This window comes from Conger conger, chromosome 10 (assembly GCF_963514075.1).
Source record: "Conger conger chromosome 10, fConCon1.1, whole genome shotgun sequence".
Lineage (NCBI taxonomy): Eukaryota > Metazoa > Chordata > Actinopteri > Anguilliformes > Congridae > Conger > Conger conger.
Window position 1 is genome coordinate 41,705,513 of NC_083769.1, and position 26,643 is coordinate 41,732,155.

The window sequence follows — 26,643 nt, forward strand, 5'->3', positions numbered from 1 at the left end:
AGTGGGGTGTCTGTACTCTGGATCCACACACCACAGCCGGCCTCTACTCTACCTCATGGGACGGTGGAGGAAGAGCAGAAACGGAGCACAGTGGAAAGTCACATGCACCCAACACTAAAAATAAACGAGAGAGGGGAGGATCTTCTTGTTTGTGTTCAAATATACTGCAACCTACGGGTCAGACTCCAGCTCCTGCCCGCCCCATCCAACTACTGGGGAGGAAGGCGGTGGTAGTGCGGGGGGGGGGGGGTCGCCTTGGTTACACCATTGCGGCCGGACTTCCTTCAGCTGGCACTTAGGTCTGTTTCCTTTAATACTTAAAAAAAAGGGCTCCAGCACTGGCCAGGCCTACCCAGGCAGATGCTGTGGAGAAGCCTTCACTCTGTGACTCTTTTTGGGATTTGTGTCACTGACAGGACCGGTCCCCTCCACTGTCCCAGGACTGAGAGTCCGTCGCCAATGGCCCAGTCTGCATGTCAGAGTGACAGTCAAAACAGGGGATCCCCTTCAACCTGAAAACAGCACACACCCTTTAGCCACACCTGCCCTAATGAGTACACACACAGAGACACGCACACAGAGAGACACGCACACAGAGAGACACGCACACAGAGAGACGCACACAGAGAGACGCACACAGAGAGACGCACACAGAGAGACGCACACAGAGAGACACACAGAGACACACAGAGAGACACACACAGAGAGACACACACAGAGAGACACACACAGAGACACACAGAGAGACACACAGAGAGACACACACAGACACACACAGAGACACACACAGAGACACACACAGAGACACACACAGAGACACACACAGAGACACGCACAGACGGAGCGTCACGCAGCAGAGACATTTAGGCCGATCGCACACCTGCTGACCCAGCCCTGCACCCCTGCCTGGCGGCCTGCATACAGCCGCCTCCTGGCTGCTCAGAGCAGGTGAAGCACTGGAGTGAACCTGCACAGGCCGACAGCAGCCGAGCTCAGGCACACGCGCTCCACAGTCACCGCAACACCGTGTCACTTCACAACCGGCGTTACATCTGTACCCGCACCCACCGAGGCCAAGCCCCTCTAAAGCCAAGAGACTGTAGAGCGGCAAACCCAGAAATTTCACTCAAACGCAAACATAAACATAACAATGCAACACACAGATTCATCCATAACTCCGCCTCTACTACTAATGTGAAAATGAACACGCATCGGGGCTAATTGCGATCAGTAACTTCATGTTAAGCCATAGATTAACGTCATGTTAAATAGAAAATGCTAAGACCTGATGTTTGGCACGTTCTGGCTTGGACTGACAATGAGTTGGAAGGAAGTGATTACACAATGCGACTAGCAGGGGATCACCGTCCATTCCACAGAAATCTGTTACACGTACGGAACGACATACCTACAACAGGCCAGTTCATAGTCAGACTAGCGAGGTTAACAAGAGCGATCAATGCCTTGACGTAGGACAGTGTGGATTTCAACGTACAGTACGGAGGCAACTTTACAGTCTTATACAGTAACAGAGATTGCTCATCATATTATTCTAATTGCCGTTATCGTCTCGGTTTATGTTTGTGCATCTAGGTTAACTTTAGAGAGGCTCGCGCACAGCTGCTAATATGCCACAGCTTGCATTGTGTTCCCAATTTCCTGCCTCGCAGGCGTTGTTATGGACACAGGACAGTTTGCTCGTTTTAATTGCCACGGGGTGAATGTCTGCCACACGCAGGCATGTGACAGATAGGACAGCAGTGGCCGCAGACCACAGGAGCAGCAGACAACAGGAGCAGCAGACAACAGGATCAGCAGACAACAGGAGCAGCAGACAACAGGATCAGCAGACAACAGGAGCAGCAGACAACAGGAGCAGCAGACAACAGAGCGCGTCCGCAGCTCCGAATCGGACCGAGCAGGCGGCTGACCTGCTCAACTCTTCATAATGATGCCAATTCCGCACGCCCACCGTCTCTCCGACAACCGCTCTCATAACGGTATGAGATGAATCCCTCCCAATCCCTGGGGGCCTCAGATCACAGTCATAACCCTAACACCCCACCCCACCCAAATTTCATCCATTTGTCCAACTGTCCCATTATGAAACCGTGCGGCTTTATCTGCACCCACGCCTCCCCTGTGTTCATTTCTTCCCGGAGAGAGGTGCTTCTCCGACAGCTCTCCGACTTCCCCTGGGTGTGGTCCTGGGACAGGCCTGTTCTCCACGCCAGCCCCCCCCCCCCCCCCCCCCTCTCCAAAAAGCTGTGAGCTCATTTGAATTCAACGCTGTCCACCCACAGAACTGTCACTAACGGTCAACAGGCAGCTTCCTCCATGAGCTGAACTCACAACTTCCTCAAGGTTCTCTCGCACTTCTCAGCCCACACCTCTCTGCCCCTTGACTGAACTGCACGCTCCTGGTTGACCTTGCTGCCTCCATCTCCTACACACATTCTACACACGATGCCTCCGGTCCTACCCCCAATGTGCTCTCATCTTATGTGTTACTTATGCACACCCATGGCCATAAGTAACACTCCCTCCAATGAAAGATGGAAATGATCCAGAGACCCAACTAGCCAAGAAATCCATTGCTTTCTAATCCCCCTCCACCGAAATCCAAGGTCTTAACAACCACATTTCTCAAATGAGAATGTGCATTTGCAATTTGAGTTTCAAAATGGCTGAAGTGGAAAGGCACATCGTCAGGTTAAAGCACAAGAACTACATGAACAATTTGGGAATCTCCCCCGCCCCTTCAAAAAACGGAAAGTGTTCGTGTAATGCAAGACGGAAGTTTTGTTTGCACAAGTGGGGACATATTGTGACATAGTAACATTTCTGAATGGCACTGTGTCACAATGTTTCACGTTTAGCCAATTAAATAAAAGAACTGAAAACATCCCCACTTGAGTCTTGCAATTAATTGTAATATAGAAGTTTCAAATGGAAATGCTGTGGTGTCCGGCCCTTAAGTTGTGCAAATAAAAAATATTTGTACAAAATCCTTCGCTTCGGAATTCTTTGATATTATGAAACACTTTACACTCATGTCCAGTTATCATAAAAACCTATCTGAGACATATTTCAGGACCTTACAGCCAATGATGTCTAAGAGCTTTGTAAGCATGACCACGTAATAGGACATTCCATATGGCTGACGCAGGATCACGGAAAAGCAGAAAATGAGCACTATCATTGACCAAGCCAGTAATCCTTAAAGCTGAAATCCATGAACAGTAAGAATGTAATCCCATTCATACCCACTCACGGGGAGGGGGGGGGGGGCAGAAAATCTGCTTCAAACAAAATAAATATCCTTCTGCTCACAAATGCCAGATAATTCAGCGAAATGGTTTGTTTTAGGAATTCTGGAAGCCCTGTTGATAATTTTTTTTCTCCCTAAAATGTTCTGTGACATTTTACTTCCACATTTCAACTTCCGTTGCCGGATATTCGGCTAAAACACAAAACCCACCATTAAAAGTCAGATAATAAAAGCTCTCTCGAGGCTATAGGAGTTTATACAACTGTCCTAATACAAAATACCAAAAACATAGAGGAGCATAATCATGACAAATATTTCAGTGTGTGCATTTTAAGACAGATGTCGATTTATGTTATGGCCAATGCAACTAAAATACAACTTTTGACATTTGGATAATAATTTTTATATATCAGTGCTTAGTAAAGATACATTTCTGATAAATCTCATTATCAAGACTGAATCCAAGTGTGACAGTCAACTTAGAGACAAAAAATAACATGGCGCCAATTCACAAACACTAAGGTATGAAATATGAAATGGGGGGGGGGGGGGGGGACTTGGGAGTCATTGACCTGGAAGTGACCTGCAATGCCATGACCATTACCACTGATGGTGCTTATGTGCTCAATGCAGCCAACCCTCCCTCCATCACCAAACACCTGCAGGAATCATCTCCTCCACCAATTTCATGGAGCCATTGCTACTCCAAATCTGGGATGCGATTTGCTTATCGTTTAGTGGGGCCCAACTATTAGCGGTGGAAGTGCAACAGCAGCGCTTCATCATTACATTCGCTCCATACGCAAAGTCAATCAAATGCTTTTAATAATGCGTCAGAGTTAGCCCTAATGGACTGCATCAGGAAATATTTTTTTCAAAACGACAGTATTTGCTCGGACACTGCCGCGTGTATTGAGACGCTACCAGCAGTGCCACCTTTTTTTAAGGCTTGCTGCTGGTACTTTGCAAGTTATCTTTTTTTGTTATATGATTTTGACTTTTTGGCGCTGCCATATGAAAAATGCTACCACTGCATCATTAGTTAAAGAATGACAGAAATCTAACATACATGCCTATGCCTCCTAATTCTGAATTAAATCTAAGAGAACACAATGCCCCAATCTAGAAGTTCAAATAAACTAATGCAATATAGAAGGGAAGTGCTCATAGAGCCACGCTGTGCCTGTAGCGTATATAAAAATAAATATTTAGAAGTTATTCAGTTCTATTGCATTTATTATGCCTTAGAGCAAATGTACAAGAGTGCAGGCGTACAATCACATGAAACCTGAAATGTCTGGGACACAAAGAGGATGTTAGCCAGACATCTTACACTCTTACCAGCCATGACATTATAATCCGGCACAAACGTAGAGCTGCATTTCACAGCACGTTACAATACACACTTAATGAAGACAGACATGTGGCAAACTGTGACAATATGAGCACAGCTCCAGTTAATTGGATTTGTGATATGCAGTAAGGGGAAATGGTGCTAAAAATCTGGTTATAAAAAGAACCAGAAACAGTAGTTCCAGTAAAGGACATCGAATGGCCAAACAAATGTGTCAGAATTAACTGAACCCACAGTTGTATGCTTAAGGTACCATTCGGACATGAGTGGTGTCTGCCCTTAATCAAACATACAAACATGCAGTGTAATGGCTTTACATACTCCGAACCCTTATGGCAGTCAACTGTCCTGTCTGTGGACTAGAAGTGATAATATTTTACTACTGAGGATAGGAAATTGGGTAAGGGGATGATGAGAACTATGTGCGATGTAAATGGTGCCGAAAGCCCAGCACAGTGTGTCCTATTTATGCATGGTAAACCAGGAGGGGGGAAAAATTATTTATATATATATATATATATATATATATATATATATATATATATATATATATATATATATATATAAACATACAGCACATAGTCTATGTGGAGAAACATTTGGCAGAATAATGTGCCGTAAAATTGCGCCCAAAACACGCCCCCAGAATTCAGGATTTTACTGGCCAAGTTAAATTTGCTTACTGTTCATCTAAACAAAAAACTACATCATCCGGACAGCGCGATGTCACTCACCAAAAAAAAAAAAAAAAAAAAAAATCTGCTTCATAACCTTTCTGGTTTGACTGAAATTTAGACACGTTAATACCAACCCAATGTTTCAATACATTTCCAGTTAAATACGTATGTTATTTAATGACATTGTCAAGTTTACGGTATTAAAAATTAAAAATGTGAGAATTTTCTGTCTCTGAATATAAAAAGATAACTTCGCAACCTCTCTCTCTCTCTCCTGGATTTAACCGATGCTGAGCTGCTGTCTTGCCAAGATAGCGAGAAAGCGTTGTGAAAAAAGCAGCGAACGCCATCTTGTTCGTTGCAGCTGCTTGGGCCCAGAATAGAGGAGCCCATTCATTCTACGCGGGACTTGGATGAATTAATCTTTGTAAACTAACTAAATGCAAAATAGCTCGCAAGAAAAAAAAACTCAGAAAACCCGCAACTTGCCAAAAATAACCACGATGATCAGTGGATAAGAGAAACGTAGAGGAAAAACAAGACCTAGCCCTTGCCGTCGATCGTCCCAATTATGTACCAAATCAGTGAACCTGCTTTCAACCAACCTTGATAGCTGCAACACAGTTGCTAGCCTGTGAATCAATACATTTTGCAACAAAATGTGTAGCTATACTCATGTTCTAAACTCAGCCCTAGATCAAGTGCTTTCAATGGCTTATCGTTACGTTTTATGTTCTCTAAAAAAATTCCCCTCCAAGCACAATTGTCGGTTCTTGCATTTGGGAGGATATTCGCAGCTTCCTCATTTTAAGTAAACGAGCAAGTCCATTTCCTCGATTTAACGATAGCTACAACAGTATGGGTAACAGTTGCCAAAAAGAAAGAGCGGTATCCATTAAAGTAGACAGTCTGTTAGCTCTATTAAATAAAGAGATTGCTAAAATCCAATTACCTTGTTGCTAGATCGTTAAAAGCAGCATACATTAACTAAGACGGATCAAATGTACCCGGACAATGCGCTAGCTAACCACCGAGCTAGCAGCTGGAGAACTTTGGCTGAAACCGCCGCCGATGACACAGTTCCCATTAAACAAAACAGTTGTTTGGGTCCACTGGATAATCAAATTTGAACACAGGCCCGTTTTAAGTAATTTAAATTGCTATGCTTAGTGATATGCAAAAAATACGGGATTACAAACGGAGAAGACTAAATATATGTGACGCTCGGTTGCTAACGAGCCAGCTAACTGGGTGGCCGCAGTTGTGAAGATGGCTAATGCTAGTTAGCCTGCCAATTCATGCAATAAACGTACACAGCGCTAAGATAGCAAGACTGCCAATTAGTCGGTATTCTGGTGTCGTTTGTGTGTGATTTACAACCATGATCTCTCCCCATCTTAGATGAAAAATGAATACCTAATCAGAATACCCATGTGTGATATTAAGTACCAAGTGAAGGGGATAACTTAAGCATGCTTGAGAGCTTTTCACAATCCTGGCTTGCTAGTGTCCAGTAAGTAATGACACAAGAGATTCTAACCTTAGGTAAAAAATGCTTTTCTGTTGCTGTCTTATCAATCTTTATGAAACGGACCACAAGCTGGCCCTCCACTCCACCTAAATCATTGCATGGCTGTCTGAAGGTACACACCCAGACACCCAACAGCCAGTGTAACGTTATGGAACTGTAAAGAGAGAAAGAGGGGGTGGTGGTAGGAGTGAGCCGACTGGATAGCCAATTTCCCAGATATTTTATTGCAATATAGCACAGCAACTACCCATCTATAGCTTAATAGCTAGCTACCGTTATTGGGTGGTAACTTGCTAGGTAACAGGTCGACACAGCAAAATTAAAAGCTAACGCCAAATAGAAGCAAACTAGCTAGTCAATTGCAACACAATTTTGACCGGCAACACTGGCAAAATGGGAAGTCTAGCAAACCCAGCACCATGGTAAGTTAGCTACCTCATGCATGGGCGATGCCGGGTGATCCTACTTATGGGAATCATTTCCATTTCTACCCAATCAAGGTGTGTACCTTGCTAACTAGTAAATTCTGAAAAACCACCAAGAGAAGTTGAAATAATCCAGTGCATTCTGCAACCTAATCCAGTATGGTTTTATTTTAACTTTTAGTAGGCTACCCACGAATGCCGCAGAAGACATTGGGTAGCTAGCAAGCCAGCTAACGTTAGCCGGCTATGTAACCAACTAGTTAGCATGTTTAGCTTAATTATGGGAATATTAACCGAGCTAATGGAAGAACTAAATGTGCCATTAAGGCCACAATTCAAATGATACTATATCAATGTCACCCAATTAGCCAGCTAAGCTAGCTTCCCCCACCCCCGTCGCTGCACAAACCATCGAGTCAGCCAACCCAATTTAACCCCTTTCGACGATCTTAGCTGCGGCTCTGATACATTCCTTGAAAGAAGACTCTCCATTTTGTCCAAAATGCAAATATCCTTACCCGTTTTCAGTCGGGGGTGTCCGTTGTTTATATTGCATTGACTGGGAAAAAGCGAAGATCGGGCTCTCCTCTACGCACCAACAGACTTCACTACCGAGGAGCGGCACTCCCCGAACCCAGCTTTCGATACGCCAAGGGAAACACACCGGCACACTGGCGCAAAGATGGGGCAGGGTTCACCGCAGCAAAGGCAAATTTAGCAACTGTGCGTTTTAATTAAGCGTCATCTAATACTATCTCGTCTCACTGCCTTCTCTTCCCGTCCCTCAACCTCTTATCTAACCTTTCTTTTCGTTCTCACTCTATGTCGCTCTCTCAGACTCACTCTCGTTTCTCTCCAGCACCTCAATCTCTTCCTCCGGCCATCAAACAGCAGAGATGGGCGCGGTAACCCTGCACTCAGCTCCGGGAAACCCCACGCTGTTGTGGCGTCACTACGCACAAGAGGGATCGTCGACGCAAACTCTACTGGGAGCCATGCGCGGTAACGGGGTACATGGCGATCATTCCTAAATTCGATTAATTGAACTATTGTCAGAAACATAACGTGCAAATAAAAACCTATACATTGATTACGCAATAAACAATACCAACAATAGCAATTGCGTAGTTAATTGAATGATAGGTACAACCATATTAAATAACACAAATAAACAGGCTACCCATTTATTTGGTTGGAACAATCTGTAGGTAACTGGAAGTTACCAAGAACCAAGATATTTTGGCCAAAAAACCAATCCCCCTGCAAGGAAGCATAAACTCGGTATCGAATGAAGCAAGATTGTGATCGCAAGCATAGCCTAAATCAAAATCAACCATGTAATGGTTAACTGACCATAGAAAGTTTTGTAATGGTCGTCTCAGTCTCCAGGCTTGACCCAAAAATCTGGTGTGTGGTTTTAGGTCAGTCGACAAGAGAAGACTGAAGGCGATCTCTAATGATTCTGTAAGGAGGAATGATCAAAGATCCCCCTAATATCCTATGCTCACTTCATGAAGGCCTTATAGAAGATGACTCTTTGCAAAGGGAGCATGCACATACTACTGAAAATCTATTCATTTTTTGTGAATATTTGTTCGTTTTTAAGAATTAGATTGGTTGATTCCACTGAATAATTATTGAAGTGCAATATTATAATGTCTCATGCATGCATTATTAATTTGACTTTTTTGTTTATTGTTATGATGGGTGTGAATACATTTGCAGGGCACTGTATATGTGTGTGCACGTGTGCATACGTACAATATGTATGTATACGTGTGTGTGTAAAATAATAAAATCATTTTGATGAGAGCATTTATTTTGTTTTCTTTTTATAGTCACACTTAAATCGTTTCGTTCCCTTGAAGGAGGCTCTGTTTGCACCTTTTTCCAATGAAAAGCACAGTGGTGTCAGTAGGCGTGTCGAAGTCAACTACAAGCTCTGACAGGAGGGGAAAATATCTCTTCTCACAGAGAGATAGAGGGGCTCATTATCCCCAGCAGCCAGGGCGCGATGCTCCACCGGGGGACTGCACTGTTACATAGAGACCTGGAAGACAACAAGCCCTGGTCCAATCCCCAAGAGGGGGAAAGAGTCCTCACCGTTCCCCAGCATGGCAACCCTGTCCGGGAGAGGCCTGCAGGGCATGCTGCCTCCCTCCCGGAGCCCAGCCTTAATTTGAGTCTCGAGGTCACATCAGGTGTAAGTGTTTGGCAATGACAAAATACAAGAGAACAATGTAACGTTGGCTTAAATGTCTTATTCAATTACACTATATCTGGGGCACATACCTTACAGTACATGAAAACAACACAAGTCAATTGTGGGAGTTACTATACAGTACGTGCACATACTTCTACAAGCTTAAACCCAGGCACAACAAAGCTGGAAATCAGAATTTCATGTGTATCACCAGAATTCTGTATTACTTCAATATTATACAATATCCATATGAACTCAAGTTCAGAATATCTGGTTCAACAAGATTACCCAGCTGAAAAACAGCTGGTAACTAGTTGACCAGTTAGATGAGCTCTCTACTCAACATGGTTTGACCGGCTGGTAGCTGGTATTTGAAGCTGGTCATAGCTGGCTTTTACACCAGGGTTGTACATCAGAAAGACTATCGAGTGACATTAGTTCTCCATGTATTTGTCAGACAAAGTAGTTTGGAGAAAGTAAGTCTTTTAATGTCATAGTTCATTTGCAAGTGTGAGGTAAACAAGGAAGTAAACCCACAGCATGACAGGGTGCACAAAGACAATGCCAGCATTCAATTTATTTTAAATCAACCTGGAAGCGCACTGTGTGACTTTTAAATTAATCAATGGAACAAATAATTTAATACATTCTCTGCTTTGATTGGTGCATGCAGCACTACTCATTGAAAAGCCTTAGGTATAATGTATCTTCGACTTCCATTCACAATTGTGGCCAACAATGGCAGTCTACATAGGAAAACATAGTTGAAATCGTCAGGTGGAAAAATCAAAGCTCTAAAATAGAATTTAATCCAGGGCATAATAAAATGTTTGGAATCGATTTTGCCCTCCTTTATCTTGCCTACCCTACCTACAAGGGAACAAACAGTGCACAAAATAATCACAGGCTCTCCTGAGAGATCTGCTGCTAATTAACATGGCCGGGCAAGGTAATGATACGCCCACTTCATCGTGACCCTTGGATTTAGGCCCTTGCTTTAGGCAGTTTTTTCACTGACAAACATACCAAAAAAACAGTGTTATGAATAATAGTAATCTGAGATGGCAATTTCATTAGGACAATAAGAGATGAACAATGCTGAATATTTCAACTCAGAAATGAACTTTATCTGCTTGGGATGTATTATGGGTTAGATACTCTATTTGCACTGTATTGTAGTTTGCTCAGAACAACCAAATGTGCATCTACATCTGTAGACCTCTAGGATATTTACTGAGAATGTAAAGAATACCTTCTGTTTAAACATAATCTACAGCATGGCCAATGAACGCTCAAATATAGAGAATATACAGAGATGTCTACCAATATGTACATACTTTCTCATATTTTCTCAGTGGTTATGTTATTTCTAGTTCTGTTTTTGCCTTCTGTTAAATTGTGTACTTTTTTAATCATCTTATGTCCTATATTATATCTAATCTATTTGGGAAGATGGATTTTCGTTTTCAGGAGAAAGCATTTGTTTTAGCATTTGATTGAAGGCTAAAATGCATCATTTTTTTTCAGCCATTATCTCCACCTTTAATTTTGGTCCATCAGTTGACTGTATGCCATAGCACATATTAGTGTAAAGCATAACAATTTTGTTTTCTTAAAATCAAAAACTTCAGCTGCTTGTTTGTGCAGCAGACATGGTTCACATTTTTAGTTTCTATCGTTAAAGGTACAATAGGTAAGATTTTTGGATTATAACATTGTTACAAGACCATTGTAAATCCCTTCCTATCATTGAACAAGTCTCACTGACATGTTGATTCACCCTCTGCCAGTGGTTATAGTTGACGGCCCGACTGTATCAAAACATTGTATAGCTGTACAATAATTAAAGCTCATTGGTTGAAAATTGGTTCTAATTGCCACAGCCAATGGCGTTTCAACGTCAGCACGTTTATAGAGAAGGGGGAGGGATAAACGGTGTTGTGGTTTGAAGGTGTTTGTTGCTGCCTTTCCTCTCTTGACCGTTAGAAGTCCGAAATTACTTATTCTACATTTAAGTTCACTTTAAGCATCGATCTCTCTCCGTTTCTCAAATCGGGAGTGAGTTATGCAGATTGTAGTAAAAGCCGGTGTCGGTGAAACACGGCTGCAATGGCAGCGCCGTGGCCAGTTGAAGGGAGCGCATGGGAGATTTGGTTACCCTGGATACCCCCTCATCTGCGTGAGTCCGTCGCAGAGCTTCACCGCGATTCCCCCAGGGAGCCATTAGCAAACCTGCTCTGCCTCTTCGCTCGAGCAAATACCTGCAGCTCACACAGCTGTCAGGACACACCTGGTCACCGCCCAAATGCGCAGATTAAGTGTTACACCAGCGCTTTGCTTTCGTTTTAAAAGATAAAATAAATAAATAAGCACAGTTCTGTTTCTAAATGGGGGGAAATACACTCGGTGAGCGCGTTATTAGGTATTTATTCGACGTACAATTTAGACATATTGTTCTTCTGCTACAGTATGTGCAGGATTTCCCTTATAAATAGCCACTCTGGTTAACTTCAGTACCATCTGACCTCATATAGAAATCAACATAATTTAGATACAATTACAGCAAATCAAATTGGGTTATTATCTTCTTCTCCAGATCTGCAATTAATAACCTCCCTCCCCCCAGTGGTCAACATCTAATTGAACCAAAAAAAACCAAAAAAACACTGTTCAAATCTTCAATCAATAACATTCATTCATTCATTCATTATCCTAACCCGCTCATCCTGAACAGGGTCGCAGGGGGGCTGGAGCCTATCCCAGCATACATTGGGCGAAAGGCAGGAATACACCCTGGACAGGTCGCCAGTCCATTGCAGGGCCAATCAATAACAATATCCCCTAATAAAAGAAGAGAAAGATTGGTGTTCTTTGTTTTGCAGGCCGATGGCGATGTTCTAGCAGCCTGCAAGCAGAGGTTAGGAGGACAGTGGAGGACTGAAACGGTACTTTAAGTCCACACACACATGTGATCCTTACATTTACATCACAGACTGTGCCCGTTCACATCTGAAGACTCCCTTTGTACAGTAAGGCGTCCTCTCAGCATGATTTGGCATTGGCTCCTGAATGAGCCCGGACTCCTCCAGGTACCCTCCCAGCGCTGTCAGAAATAGAAAGCCAGGCTCCGTCATCGTCCTATAAATCGCACCAAAACCAGGGCAGATGATATGCGCACGAATACAGATTAAAAACTGTATACTGGATACCAGGCTAGTCATACTTTCCTATTTTTAACACTGGCCATATGTGCAGGTTTAAAGCTCATTTGTATAATGTAAAACTGGCAGTGGTGTGGGTTAGTGGTTAGTGGTTCTGAAACTGGGCTCTGTGGTTGTAGGGTTTATTCCCAGGTGGACCACTGTCACAGTATCTTTCAGCTAGGTGTTTAACTTTTTAAAATTTTAACAGCCTGATCTTTGTCAACTTTTTACCGAGTGATACCAATAATGTTGAGCTAAAATGTGTCAAAGTCTCCTTCAGACACGACGATGATGATCAAAGTGATTGAAAGCATACAAAGTAAAACAGAGAAGACTGGAGTGCAATTTATTGGATTGGAAATGGACCCTACTTACACCCAGCATGCACTTTTATTAGGTAGACCTGTACACCAGCTTGTTAATGCAAATATTTAACCAGCCAATCATGTGGCAGCAACTAAATGCATAAAAGCATGCATACAAGGTCAAGTGGTTCAGCTGTTTTTCAGACCAAATATCAGAATGGAGAAGAAATGTGATCAAAGTGACTGTGGAATGATTGTTGGTGCCAGTCTGTTGGTGCCGGTTTGAATATCTCAGAAACTGCTGATCTCCTGGGATTAGGTGAGCAGCAGTTCTGAGGGCAAAACACCTTGTTAATTAGAGAGGTCAATGAAGAAGGGCCAGACTGGTCAAAGTCGACAGGAAGGTGACAGTAACGCAAATAACCACACACTACAACAATGATATGTAGAAAATGGATAGATGGATAGGCTACAGCAGCAGAAGAAAAATAAGTCTAATAAATACCTAATAAAGTGCTTACTGAGTATATTATAGGTACTGATTTGCAGAGGGTTCCCTGTCCTGCATACAGGTGGAGAAAAGATGTAGCTATATATAATATGAGAAAGAAGAGATTAAAAGAACTGAATAAAATGGGCAACACAAGAGGAAGAAGATAGTTTTAACAGAATAGAAATAGACACAGTAAATATGTGTCCAGTGTTAATTCAGCTCTTATAGAGTACACCGGAGTCCAGTAGGGACCATTTGCACTCTGAAACAGATCATTTCACACTGGAGATTCTACTCTGCAGTTGATGCGTTATCTATGGAAATGAAAAGCATCTATGGAAATGAGGGTGGAACCACCACAGCAACAGTGTATTTCAAACCTGGGATGCTTCTGATTTTCTGTGCACCATTTCAACAAATGAAATACATAAAAATTAGGGACTTATTTGCCTTTTTTAAATACTGGAACTATGGAGCAACATAAACACTAATTCATTCACCTGCAACTGATCATTTCTTATCCAAAAGTAAAAACCATTTCCTTGTGTTACCACAAGGAGGCGAAAATCCACTAATAAAGGGATACGTTCGAGTCACTGGCTCAAATAGCTCCTGACATCTTTTATACTAGTTTTATTTATTTTCTTTACGTACTTTAAAGAAAAGCATCATTCACCAATAAAAATTAGCACTAGCATTAGCACTCTATTAATAAATCAATGAATCTAGCAAATGAATAAATCACAAGAACAAGTTGGCATCTCATGCTGCATGGCAGATCGTTGTCTTAAGCTACACCTGGCTAAGACTGAGGTGCTCCAAAATGTCTTCAAATTCCTCTCCTCTATCACACCTCTCCCTCAGTTTAGAAGTTAAGAGATGCACCCCAAACTTGTTTTTTTGCAAGAAGACCAGGGGTAACCCTAGATTACCAACTTTCCTTCTGTTTCCCTGCAGTGAGCTGGATGTGCAGACTGTCCATAGAACATTAGAAGAATGTTCTAGAAGTACGAGTAGCTCTCGTCACACCACCCCTCATTGCGCCTCACCGGCTGTCTGTTGTCTGTATCATTTGAAATATTAGGCGCTAGCTTACAGCCAGTAAAAGGAACGGCTCCACTATACCTTCAATCTCCAAGCCCTATACACCCAGCAGAACTCTCTGATCCGCCAACCACAGGCTGCTGCCTAGTCTCATATTCGTTGCCGTATTTCAAATCCAGTGTGCTGCAGTACAACGGCAAAACATCAGATATGACTGTCCCAGCCAACGCACCTGCATTTTACTGTATAACAACAAAAAAAGAGATGGTTCACACTCAAAAATGATCCTATGATTATAATAAAAACACACATTAATTTCATATAGTGAATGTGTTGGGGGAAAAAAAGAACTATACATTTGCAACCTAACTGCCGATTTCCAGGGATACGAACGGTTTGAATTCCAAGGACATGGTTTCAAGCCCTGATGCATTTCCCTGAGTAGCTGCTCAATGTGAAATATAGTTCAGCCATTGTATTCTGCTGAAAACTCTTTCCAGGACTTTCTTACATTTCCGTGTGAGTTTCCATTAGATGCTCTGATGTGCCTGGCCCTTCTGAGAAAATGTCCACAACACTCTGACCTTCTGTGGCTGCCTGTCTCTAACATTAGTGGGTTTTTTTTATGATACTCCTTCCTTCGTTCCTCCCTTGTGAGAAATTGGAATTAGTAGAAACATTTAGATAAAGAATCACCCCTTACAACACAAAAGCTCATAAAAAGACAGCTGGTTTAACGATGATCAATATTTCATCACAATTGACGGGCAAACTGTGCAAAACAAGATAAATGTAGTATTTTTTAAAGTGGGAAAACACATTCAACTACCAACTGCAGAACAGCATTAGCTCTCTGTCTGACTGCAGTAAATAGCAGCATTAATGTTTAGTCAGATTATGTGAAAAAAAAGAAAGAAAACCCAGTACAAATATGACATAAAAAGATTTCACGATGAAAAGAGTGACATTACATTAAGCCAAAGCTGATAATGACCTTGCTTTTTATAGCGGGGTTGGGATATATTAATCTGATTTACTGTAATCTGCTTCAATCTCCAGTAAATGCTGACAGTATGTTTCTCCGTGGACAGGGCGCTCCCATTGGCCAGTGCGCTCCCTCAGCCATGCTGCTGATGTGTAATGCCTTATATATGACCGCTTTTTACTTCAAAAGGGAGCCCAGGTCATCTGACCTTTCACACTATGGCCAGCAAAGGACCTCTTCTCTACCCCCGTGTGCAATCCATTTGTGCTCTGCAATCTAATTAAAAATCAATTGCACATATCAGGGGAAATTCAATGACAGAAACAGAGATTTTCTAAAAGATTTCTATTGAGGGACAAATGGGTGAAACTAATAATAATACCGCTTTCGCTTCAGTATTATTGAAGAAATCTCATACATGACATGACAGAACCACCTTCTCTCTCTGTCTCTTCCCTTGGTTTTGTGAAATAAATATGTACTTTTGTTCATTCTGGAGCACCAACTGAAAATCTGAACAAAAAGCATTAAAAAGCATTCAAACACATTACATCACTTAAAGGAAAACAGGGTCCCTGCTACAATGTGAAAACTGGTGAAAACAAACAGCAATAATGACAGTAAACTGAGCTGGTACAATACATCTTTTTCAAATGTCAGATTTGAACACAGTTCTCTGCAACATCTCAGCCATTAGCTGTTCTGTATAAAACACCTGCATACACTCTCAGAAAGAAAGTGTTATATTTCAGTTTGTAATAATTTGACATTTCATATTTCATGACATATATATATATATATATTTACTTACCTGGTAAATTCTCAAAACCTAAGCTTGGTATTTATTTTAGGATAAGATTATTTCCAGGTAAGTAAATAATTGCATTAAAACCATCACAGAAAAACAATACCATAGAAACACAGCAGGCATACAGTAAAATGCAGTGCACATATTAAAAAGTACCCTTAGTGCCAAGCAATTATCTGAGCAATTAGCAACAGCCATACCACCATGTTTTGTTTGTACATCAAACGACTGGAACAGGTGTGGGCTTGGTGAAAACAGATGTGGGCCTGGTTAAAACAGGTGTGGGTTTGGTTAAAACAGGTGTGGGCCTGGTTAAAACAGGTGTGGGTTTGGTTAAAACAGGTGTGGGCCTGGTTAAAACAGGTGTGGGTTTGGTTAACATTACATTATTACATTATTAGCATTTGGCAGACACTCTTATCCAGAGCGACATACAGTTGATTAGACTAAGCAGGAGACAATCCTCCCCTGGAGCAATGCAGAGTTAAGGGCCTTGCTCAAGGGCCCAATGGCTGTGCGGATCTTATTATGGCTACACCGGGATTAGAACCACCGACCTTGCATGTCCCAGTCATTTACCTTATCCACTACGCTACAGGCCGCCCACACCCAGTTAAAAGGGGTGTGGGCAGCCTGTAGCGTAGTGGTTAAAGTAAACGATTGGGACAGGCAAAGTTGGGGGTTTGAATCCCAGTGTAGCCACAATAAGATCCACACAGCCCTTAAGCCCGCATTGCTCCAGGGGAGGATTGTCTCCTGCTTAGTCTAATCAACTGTATGTCGCTCTGGATAAGAGCATCTGCTCATTACATCACAATAATGTGATGTGATGTAATGTAATGGCTTGGTTAAAACCGGTGTGGGCTTGCTTAATACGTAAGTGGGAGGCCTGGAAAAACTGCTCAGAAAGATGTTGTTGAGTTAGGAGGGGGCAGAGCTCCCTCTGGAGCTTTTAAGGAAAATCCAACACCCCAGCACAGGGGGGGAGCTGTCTTTCGGATGAGACCTGAAATCAAGGTTCTGACTCACCGCAGTTATTGGAGATCCCATGGCACTCCTCGAAAGAACTTCCCTAACTACCTTTGATTCCCATGGTTTTCACTGCAGACTGCAGAAGAGAACTGAGTGCAGTTGATCTGGCTGGTTAAATAAAGCTAAAAGACACAAGATGCACATACAGCCTTTGATCTAATGATGTGTAGAATCACCACAACTATAGGTTATAATGTTGACATGGTGCCAAACAACAGTTCATATGTACAAAAATTAACTTCTATAAATATATAACCATACTTGAGTAACATTTAAGTGGAAATAAATTTTGTGGTAATTAATTTTAATTACTTGAATTAATTTTGCCAGGTGTGGGACCTCTGCAGGGGTGCACAACTCTGGTCCTCGAGGGCCGGTCTGCTTACTGGTTTTTGTTCCAACCAATTCCCTTGTTTTTAATTTGCTGACAGCTCTATAAATTACCCCAGCTCAAGCCTGTACTTGAGCACAGTATAATCATTAAAGGTACAATAGGTAATTTCGGACTTCTAACAGTCAAGAGAGGAATTGCAGAAACAAACACGCTCAAACCACAACACAGTTTATCCCACCCCTTCTCTGTGAACGTGCTGACGTTGAAATGGCATTGGCCGTGGCAATTAGAACCAATTTTCCACCTATGAGCTTGAATTATTTTACAGCTATACAATGTTTTGGTACAGAATGCCGGCCCATCAACTGCATATTTTGAAACCTGAATCTAAGGACTATAAACACAGGCAGAGGGTGCGTCAACATTTCAATGAGGAAGGGACTTACAATAGTCTTGTAACAATGTTTGAACACAAAGATCTTGCCAATTGTACCTTTAAGATGCACTTGCAGCTGTAGCCAGTACTCATACGCCTGTCAGCGGCCTGTAGCGTAGTGGTTAAGGTAAATGACTGGGACAGGCAAGGTTGGTGGTTTGAATCCCAGTGTAGCCACAATAAGATCCGCTCCAGGGGAGGATTGTCTCCTGCTTAGTCTAATCAACTGTATGTTGCTCCAATAATGTAATATTATTGAGCCAATTAAATAATTAAGAGCAGAAGTTGGCACAAAATCCTGCAAAGGATCGGCCCTCATTGTGCACCCCAGCCTAAGAGGAATACAAATAAACAGAGGACTTTACATACACTCTAAAGTTTCATAATTAATGGTAATATTCTAGAAACCTAGAAATAAGATCACACGTAATAACTGAACTGAACAAAGCAGATTATGCTTGGCATAAATGTGAAGGCAAATACGATGGGAAACAGAAACATCTGTACACCCCTGTAGTTATGTAGTACAGAACAGTGAAATATGACATTTGCAAATTACAGACCTGTGTGTAACACCTTTTGCCCCACATTTATTAGGCTTATTTATTATCACATATTCAAACTTGATCAGCGAGTAGGAAGATTTTACCTTCAACTCTGTTCCTGATCTGCCAAGGCACAAGACAACTGAAAAACATTTACTGATTTAGATGAAACTTCACTGTCTATCAGGAACAGAAGTGAGAATATGATTGGCAAGCTGATATAACAATGTAAATGTGCCTCGCATTTCGAAGACTTCCTGTTTACTAACGTTTTGAGAGTAGTCCGCTCCAACTGCAATTATCTGTCATGGCGCACCATCTAGTGGTGAATGTAAATATTGCAGCTAGTATGTCATATTTAACCAAACAGTTTACATGCATTTATATTTTATGAATACCAGTAAATAAATGACACAAACCATAAAATAATAGTATGTAATTTAAAAACCAAGGTATATACTCTTCAACAATTAAACAAAGGAAACAATGAAATGTTAGAGGTAATCTGCATTGAATATGTAATAATACAGATTGGACTGGTGGAATGGATGGAAAAATGCTCAACATTGTTCGGCATTACATTACATTTCAGCATTAAACAGACACTGGTATCCACAGCAACACAGATCATTTTTCTGTACAATCTATTTATACTGAATATTTTTACAGCTGAATCAATTCACGTTAACTACCTGATGTTGTTCTGACAGAACTGATTCTCCTCCCTTTTCAGACTATTGTACTGGAAATTACTTTTAAAGTGACATCAGGAATAATGCTTTGACCTGATTTTGCATTGTTACAGGGACTGTGATCTGATATTGAGGAAATCAGAGGAAATCAAATGTGCATCACAGGTAGAAAATCCACTTTCAGATATTTTGTACACTCCAATATTTTGTTCTCATCACCTGGATTCGGTAACTGTTCCAGGTTCATGGGTGGAAGAAACACACAGGACTTCTACTTTCTGACCCATGGACTTTCCACCAGTGATGTGCAGCAGGTGTTGCTATACTATCACTGGAAAAAATATATCTGGAAGAAGACTTGTGTTAAATGTTTTCAGAACTCAGATCAGATCTACTTGACTGCTGTTCATTGACAAGCAAACTTCAGTATGCAAAAAATTCAGAGATGGCTTTTCATCTGCTAAGTACCCTCAGCATCATAAGCCCATCACATTTTCACAATTATCCAGCCCAGTATTTCATATGCCAACTTTAAATACATTTAGTTAAAATAATGTGTCAACAATATTTAATACGTGTTTGATGATACTTCGATTGGTTCACAATACAGTATGTGACATTCATTGTTTATCATTTTAGTACAATGTTTATTAAATGATTTTGTAAGAGAATCTGCGCTGGCACTTATGCATACAAAAATTATCAAAAAATATATACATACAAAAATCCTGTAAACCAGCATAAATAATAAAAAACATTTAGCAAATACAAGTTCATACTAAGTTCAAACCACACAATGACTTGTGTCTTCATGTATGTATTAAACAACATACACACATGAAGGCAGCAAGATGCAGAAATATACATTATGGGATTCAGTCAGTAAATGGTAAATGGTAAAGGGTTGGCATTTATATAGCGACTTTATCCAAAGTGCTGTACAATTGATGCTTCTCATTCACCCATTCATACACACACTCACACACCAACGGCGATTGGCTGCCATGCAAGGCACCGACCAGTTCGTCATGAGCATTTAGGGGTTAGGTGTCTTGCTCAGGGACACTTCGACACACATAGGGCGGGATTGAACCGGCAACCCTCCAACTGCCAGACGACAGCTCTACCACCTGAGCCAATGTCGCTAAATGAGACATCAACAGCAACTCAGCAACTGTGATTTACCATTGACATGAGGTCACATGGCAGTTTCAATGCAAACCATGAGGCAGGTTTTTTAATCTGTTGGCATCTGCAAAAATACACATTCATATGCCTTTAAGATGCAACGCAAAAGTAGGTCTGGATTGTGATTCTGTAAGATAAACAATTCGGACCAAACCTTAATGTGAAAAGGGCAGAGATTTCAGCACTTGGATATCTGGCAGCCCCAAATACTCCTCCTAACATGAACAACAATAACAGGACAATAACAGGAGATTCATGAAATGTCTCTTACAGTAAATGTAAAAGTACTTACTGAGGCCAAACTCCAGTTTAACCTGACAGACAGCAGAGTTGGGAGAGGGTGAGGTTGGGGGTGGCTGTGTAAGTGTGTGTGTCTGTGTGTGTGTGTGTGTGTGTGTGTGTGGGGGGGGGGGGGGGGGGTGTTTAGCTCTTCTTCTGTGAAACAAGAACAATGAGGGTTTCACACAAAAGCAGGAGGCCCCTCTGCTCCCACTGTTTCTTATCAAAGCAAAGCCTCGGTCATGCCAGTCTCAAGCGACCGTGACTGTAAACAGTGACACAGAGCCTTATCGGTGCCAAAAGCACTCAGATGTGGTGAAATTCAGGATGACTGGAGGCCATAGGGCACTGGCTCCAGCTACACAAACAAACCCGCACTCACACCGCGCATTACTGCCTTTTGTCTTTGTATGGACAGCGTTCCCCGTTTTTGTCCCAAGTGCGAGACCTTTGTACTTAGACAGAGCAGTCTACTGTAGGTCTTGGGTGTTTACCAAATCTCCCGGCCTTGTAACAGGGGGTTGAAGCCCAGCTTCAGATGTTCTGTTCGTGCATGTTGGCGTCTTCCCTGTGACTATCGGTGGGGTCAAGTTCACCCAGATCTATTTCGTTAAATTCTTCCTCTGCTATGTCACTGTACGGCTGGTACGCCGGTGGTTCCTCCTCATCCAACCCCTGGGTGCCTTGCACGTCTTGGCGGCCATCTTGTTGCAGGGTCTCTTGGGTAAACTCCGTGGATTCCTCCTCAGGCGCGCACATCTGATGGACCTCCCCAGGATCCTCCACTTTGGTGGGCATGGCGACGACCTCGTGGTACTGGGGGAGGCTGTCCATGGCGTACAGGTTGTACGGCGGAGGAGAGAAACTGTTGTCCGGCCCGGCAGTGAACGGGTAAGGTGGATGTGAACCAGAGAAGGCTGGAGAGGGAAGCATGAGAAACAAGGATATAGGCAGGGCTCCAAATTTCCACACCTTTCACTGCTGTGTTGACTAAGCTTATAAGAATAAACTCACAGGTTAGACACCCAGAATGTCCACATTGACTGCGGTGGCTTCCTTAAACGGAGTTAGAACTAGCTGAATAAGGTTAGCACCAAGGCTAACCGCGCCATCTACACATGTTAGCCATCTAGTTTTTTTCTTGTTCTGCCCAATTACACTAGACACAGGGTAGGGTACAAAGGACATGATGCTTACAGGAAACGGGGCTTATGTTGCGTATTGTGCTTTCATTGTCCATGGAAATCACGGTCACTTCCAGAGAATGGGCCTCAAACATCGGAACAGGTGGCTTATTCGGTCGGCAGCACATCCTGATGCAGCTCGCGATGAATCCGCATCCAAGGAGAACAGATATAAATACAAGAATCACCCTGGGAAGAGAAACACAAATTACTGAAACGGACAGAACCATTTACCTGGTTAATTGCACATAAATAAATACACATAAAATAAATAAAAAAGTAAATAAGGCTATTTCATAGGCTATCTTGCCATAATTTGCTAGCTCACTAGGGCTTCATATAACCAAAATAGCAAAAAAAAAAAAAAAAAGAAAAAGAAAATACTAAGGATAATTTCACTGATTGGGTCGTAGCAAGTAACAACGCAAATTTGTTTTTACATTTCGCTCCGGAACACACTTTTTCTATACAAACTATTTTGGATTACTTTTTCAGATGTTATGATATGATGTTAAAAGTAGGCTATGTTATGCTATAAGAGCAGTGTTATTATATTAATATAATAAACTTTCGATAGACTTACCAAACATACCACAAAGTAGACGGATCGAAGTCTCTCTGGCAGCTACAAGAGTGAAATAAAATCAGAAAAACTTTTTGTGAAATGCTCGAATTTCAAATAAAACATTAAATCAGTAACGTTAACGAATATAATCCCAATTCAAATAAAATAGGATACATACTCTTTTATACAATGTTCATCTGCGTCACTGAAAGATACCTGTAAAAGAAAATGTGAAAAAATCAAACCCAACGTTTAAAAAGTAGACGATAAAAGATTCTTCAGCACAACAACGTAGCTACTCACCAATAAAACCAAAAAAGTTATCAGAACTCCGATGCTCCTCATTGCTCATCCACTGTTAGGCCAATTTAAAAAAAAAAAAGAAAGAAAAAAGATATGAAATGTACAAAATATTGAAGTGCACTTCAAGCATTAACCTACAGTATAGCCCGCAGTAGCCTAATAGCCTACAAGGGCTATCCCGCTTACATCAACGTATTCTTTTGGGATTGGCTTTATAGCCAGCCGACGCCTACCTGCTTCCTCGAAAACACTGAAGTGGAATGGAAACGCCTTCCTCGGACACACGTATTGTAAACCTCTACTAGCTACCTGTATTCATTTACAGATAAGCAATGAAACCTTTCACCGGGCAGGTCTTTCAGCTTTCTTCCACCACTGGGCAGGTGGACCTATTCAGCGGAGAACTATATGATGGTTGGTAATTATGGATATAGTTTGTGGCTGAAATAAAGTAACATTTTAACCACCCCGACCTGAGAAATCTTTGTATTGTAATATGAAGACAAGTCTATATTATTCTCGTTTATTTTCATATCTACAGTATTTAAAGAAAAATGAAGGTGGGGTGCATCCAATTTTGTGAACAATTGTCCCTGTCAATGAGTAAACAACCTCCATCATCCCTTATGTCACACAGGGTGGACAAAGTCAAAATACAATCATAATCATTGCCCCCATAATGTCTGCGGTCCTGTTTTTGAATGCACACCGTTATATAATATGAAAAAAGTCTTTCAACAGATTAAAAAAACCCCCAAAACAGAGCTCTCTCTTTTACTCCCCCCCTCTTGTCCCTGTCACACATACATGCAAGCAAACAGTTAATGACGTCAGGAGACTGTGAACATTTCCGCTGTGTTCAGCAGGTATTTATACGTTGGGAGTGTCTGAGAAAGGCTGTTTAACTGACATTCCAATAACCACCCATTGGGATAGGGACATATCTGCACTGCTGCCCACAAGATATTCACTGTAAATAAGTGACTTTAGTGTTAGTAAAGTGTGAAGTGTGCTTCCTTCTGAGTTCTTGCGTTAAGAACCCCCCCACCCCCATATGTAGGCAAAGGAAGCCATTTTGGTTAGTACATAGTAAAAAACAAGATTTGTTTTGTGTAGATAAGCCAGGCATTTGAAATGACTTGCCTCAAAGTTTATCCCCATGCACATGAAATCCCTAGTGAAAGAGTTTAGCCAGTCACACTGTTAAAAATCTCAAGCATTGATCCAGTCCTTTTGATTTCTGTTTTCCATTCATTCAATAGACACCAGAGATCAGAGGAAGTGTGATATTACCCAGCATCCCTTCATTCGCTGTAGGAAACATATCCCTTAATTTCTCCCTGTCACATACCATGGGAAATCCCCAACTTCTACAAATCTCAAGGCCCCAAAAATGGCCCTCTCCGGTTGGAGAAACCATCCATCCATCATCACCCGCTTATCCGGAGTCGGGTCGTGGTGGCAGTAGGCAAAGCTGGGTATTCCAGGCGTCCCTCTCCCCAGCAACGCATTCTAGCTCCTCCTGGGCGTTCCCTGGCTAGGAGAGATATATAATCTCTCCAGGGGGCTCTGGGTCTCCCTTGGGGTCTCCGCCCAGTTGGACGAGCCCGGAAAACTTCCAAAGGGAGGCGCCCGGGAGGCATCCTGATCAGATGCCCGAACCACCTCAATTGGCTCCTTTCGACGCGAAGGAGCAGCGGCTCTACTCTGAGCTCCCTCCGGATGTCCGAGCTCCTCACCCTATCTCTAAGGCTGAGCCCGGCCACCCTAAGGAGGAAGCTCATTTCGGCCGCTTGTATACGCGATCTCGTTCTTTCGGTCACTACCCAAAGCTCGTGACCATAGGTGAGGGTTGGGACCTAGATCGACCAGTCTCACGCTCCCTTCTACCCTCACTTGTGAACAAGACCCCGAGATACTTGAACTCCTTCACTTGGGGCAAAGACTCGTTCCCAACCCGGAGGGAGCAATCCACCGTTTTCCGGCAGAGAACTATGGCCTCGGACTTGGAGGTGCTGACTCTCATCCCGGCCGCTTCACACTCGGCTGCAAACCGCTCCAGTGCGTGCTAAAGGTCACGGTCCGATGAAGCCAGCAGAACCACATCATCCGCAAAAAGCAGAGATGCGATTCTGAGGTCACCAAACCGGACACTCTCCTCACCTCGGCTGCGCCTTGAGATCCTGTCCATGAATACCACAAACAGGACCAGTGACAAGGGGCAACCTTGGCGGAGTCCAACACCCACAGGAAACGTGCTTGACTTTGTGCCAAGAATGCGGACACAGCTCTCACTTTGGTTATACAGGGACCTGATGGCTCGTAACAATGGCCCCGGTACCCCATACTCCCGCAGTACACCCCACAGGGTTCCCCGGGGGATATGGTCGAAAGCCTTCTCCAAGTCCACAAAGCACATGTGGACTGGATGGGCAAACTCCCATGACCCCGCCAGCAACCCTGCCAAGGTAAAGAGCTGGTCCACTGTTCCACGGCCAGGACGGAAGCCACATTGCTCCTCCTGAATCCGAGGTTCGGTCGGAGCCTCCTTTCCAGCACCCTAGAGTAAGCTTTCCCAGGGAGGCTGAGGAGTGTGATACCCCTTCTTGAAAATGGGGACCACCACCCCGGTCTGCCACTCTACAGGTACTGTCCCCGACCTCCACGCGACACTGAAGAGGCGTGTCAGCCAAGACAGCCCAACAATGTCCAGAGCCTTCAGCATCTCAGGGCGAATCTCATCTACACCCGGCGACTTGCAACTGAGGAGCTTTTTGATTACCTCAGCAACTTCCGCCAGGGATATAGGTGCAGATTCCCCCGAGTCTTCGGGCTCTGCCTCTTCCACAGAGGACGTGTTGTTCGGGTTCAGGAGCTCCTCGAAGTGCTCTTTCCACCGCCCGACAATATCCCCAGTCCGGGTCAGCAGTTCTCCTCCCCTGCTGAAAACAGCCTGAGACAAGCCCTGCTTTCCCTTTCTGAGTCGTCGGATGGGATGGGTTGGAGAAACCCTAAAAAAAAAAAAACCTAAATACATTAATGGATGAATTAATGTAATCCGAGAACATGCTTTTTCAGAAGGAATTGGCGGGACTCCACATTACTTCGTCCCCCCCCCCCCATGTTGTGTACCTGATTGCAGGATCGGCTGTCTCTCCACACGAGTAAAGCAGTGTTGTTGCCCTCCCATGTTCCCACAGTCAGACATCCTGATCTCCTTCTCTTTTTTCACAGGCCTGATAACATCACAGCACATTGTGGTTGTTTGTCTGGGTCAGGTATTTTCATTCCCAGGTGTATGTCAAACCTGAGCACAACAACAGGCGTGAAATTAGACAAACCAGAAATCTGCTCAGCAAGCCCTCAGAACCACCACAGCAAATTATTTTTTTATTTGTATTATTATAATTATAATTACTACAATAATATTTAATAAGTACATTTACTAAACACACACTATTGAAAAACCACCTGTCAGAATTCACTAGTCATTTAAATAGGAATTTAGAAGGAAACCTCCCTTTCATCTTCTGTATAAAATATAATTTTCCATCGTGTGGTTTCCATTTATCCAGACTTTTGTTTGCATACCTACTTTAAACAACAGGGAACTCTGGTCCCATATTTTTAATAATGGATGATTATCTGTGTTATGTTTCAGCTCAGTTAAAATAAACACGGCCAAAGAATGTCAAATCACACGTGACAATGTTGAAGGATAAAGGGTTGCAGTCAGCGGCATGTTGTCAAAACAAGCATTACAACAGTAGATCATTACTGTACAAC

The 26,643-nt window shown here is 42.6% G+C and overlaps 2 protein-coding genes and 1 long non-coding RNA gene across 5 annotated transcripts in view; 1 reads left to right on the plus strand and 2 right to left on the minus strand.

The window, feature by feature from the left end:
* The window catches only part of gnb1a (guanine nucleotide binding protein (G protein), beta polypeptide 1a), a 47,210-nt gene extending 38,958 nt beyond the window's left edge, over positions 1 to 8,252 (minus strand). Inside the window, exon 1 of one of the 3 annotated variants that reach the window (XM_061257085.1) lies at positions 8,102 to 8,252. The gene's annotated coding sequence lies outside the window, so the exon portion shown is untranslated. Of the gene's footprint in view, positions 1 to 6,254; positions 6,392 to 7,776 lie in introns of those variants that run through there. The other 2 variants (XM_061257084.1, XM_061257086.1) reach the window with 2 other exon arrangements.
* LOC133138378 (uncharacterized) lies at positions 7,114 to 8,897 on the plus strand. Its single transcript, XR_009709728.1, has 3 exons — positions 7,114 to 7,255; positions 8,118 to 8,268; positions 8,680 to 8,897. It is a non-coding gene; the product is annotated as an uncharacterized LOC133138378 (long non-coding RNA).
* A 12,045-nt stretch (positions 8,898 to 20,942) lies between these two features.
* Positions 20,943 to 24,286, minus strand: LOC133138076 (transmembrane protein 52-like). Its single transcript, XM_061256525.1, has 6 exons — positions 24,209 to 24,286; positions 22,858 to 22,909; positions 22,733 to 22,770; positions 22,573 to 22,614; positions 22,003 to 22,178; positions 20,943 to 21,722 (listed from the first exon to the last, which is right to left on the minus strand). Exons 2-6 carry the CDS (start codon positions 22,897 to 22,899, stop codon positions 21,340 to 21,342), a joined length of 681 nt encoding a protein of 226 aa, XP_061112509.1. The 5' UTR covers positions 22,900 to 22,909; positions 24,209 to 24,286; the 3' UTR covers positions 20,943 to 21,339.
* Between the last annotated feature and the right edge of the window lie 2,357 nt (positions 24,287 to 26,643).

What these genes read in the sequence shown, in the direction of transcription:
- LOC133138076 (XM_061256525.1), bottom strand. Translation starts at nt 22,899, where the DNA reads ATGAGGAGCATCGGAGTTCTGATAACTTTTTTGGTTTTATTG. An exon ending in GATGAACATTGTATAAAAGA is followed by an intron (nt 22,615 to 22,732) that starts GTATGTATCCTA and finishes TCACTCTTGTAG; the next exon opens with CTGCCAGAGAGACTTCGATC. An exon ending in TCTACTTTGTGGTATGTTTG is followed by an intron (nt 22,179 to 22,572) that starts GTAAGTCTATCG and finishes TTCTCTTCCCAG; the next exon opens with GGTGATTCTTGTATTTATAT.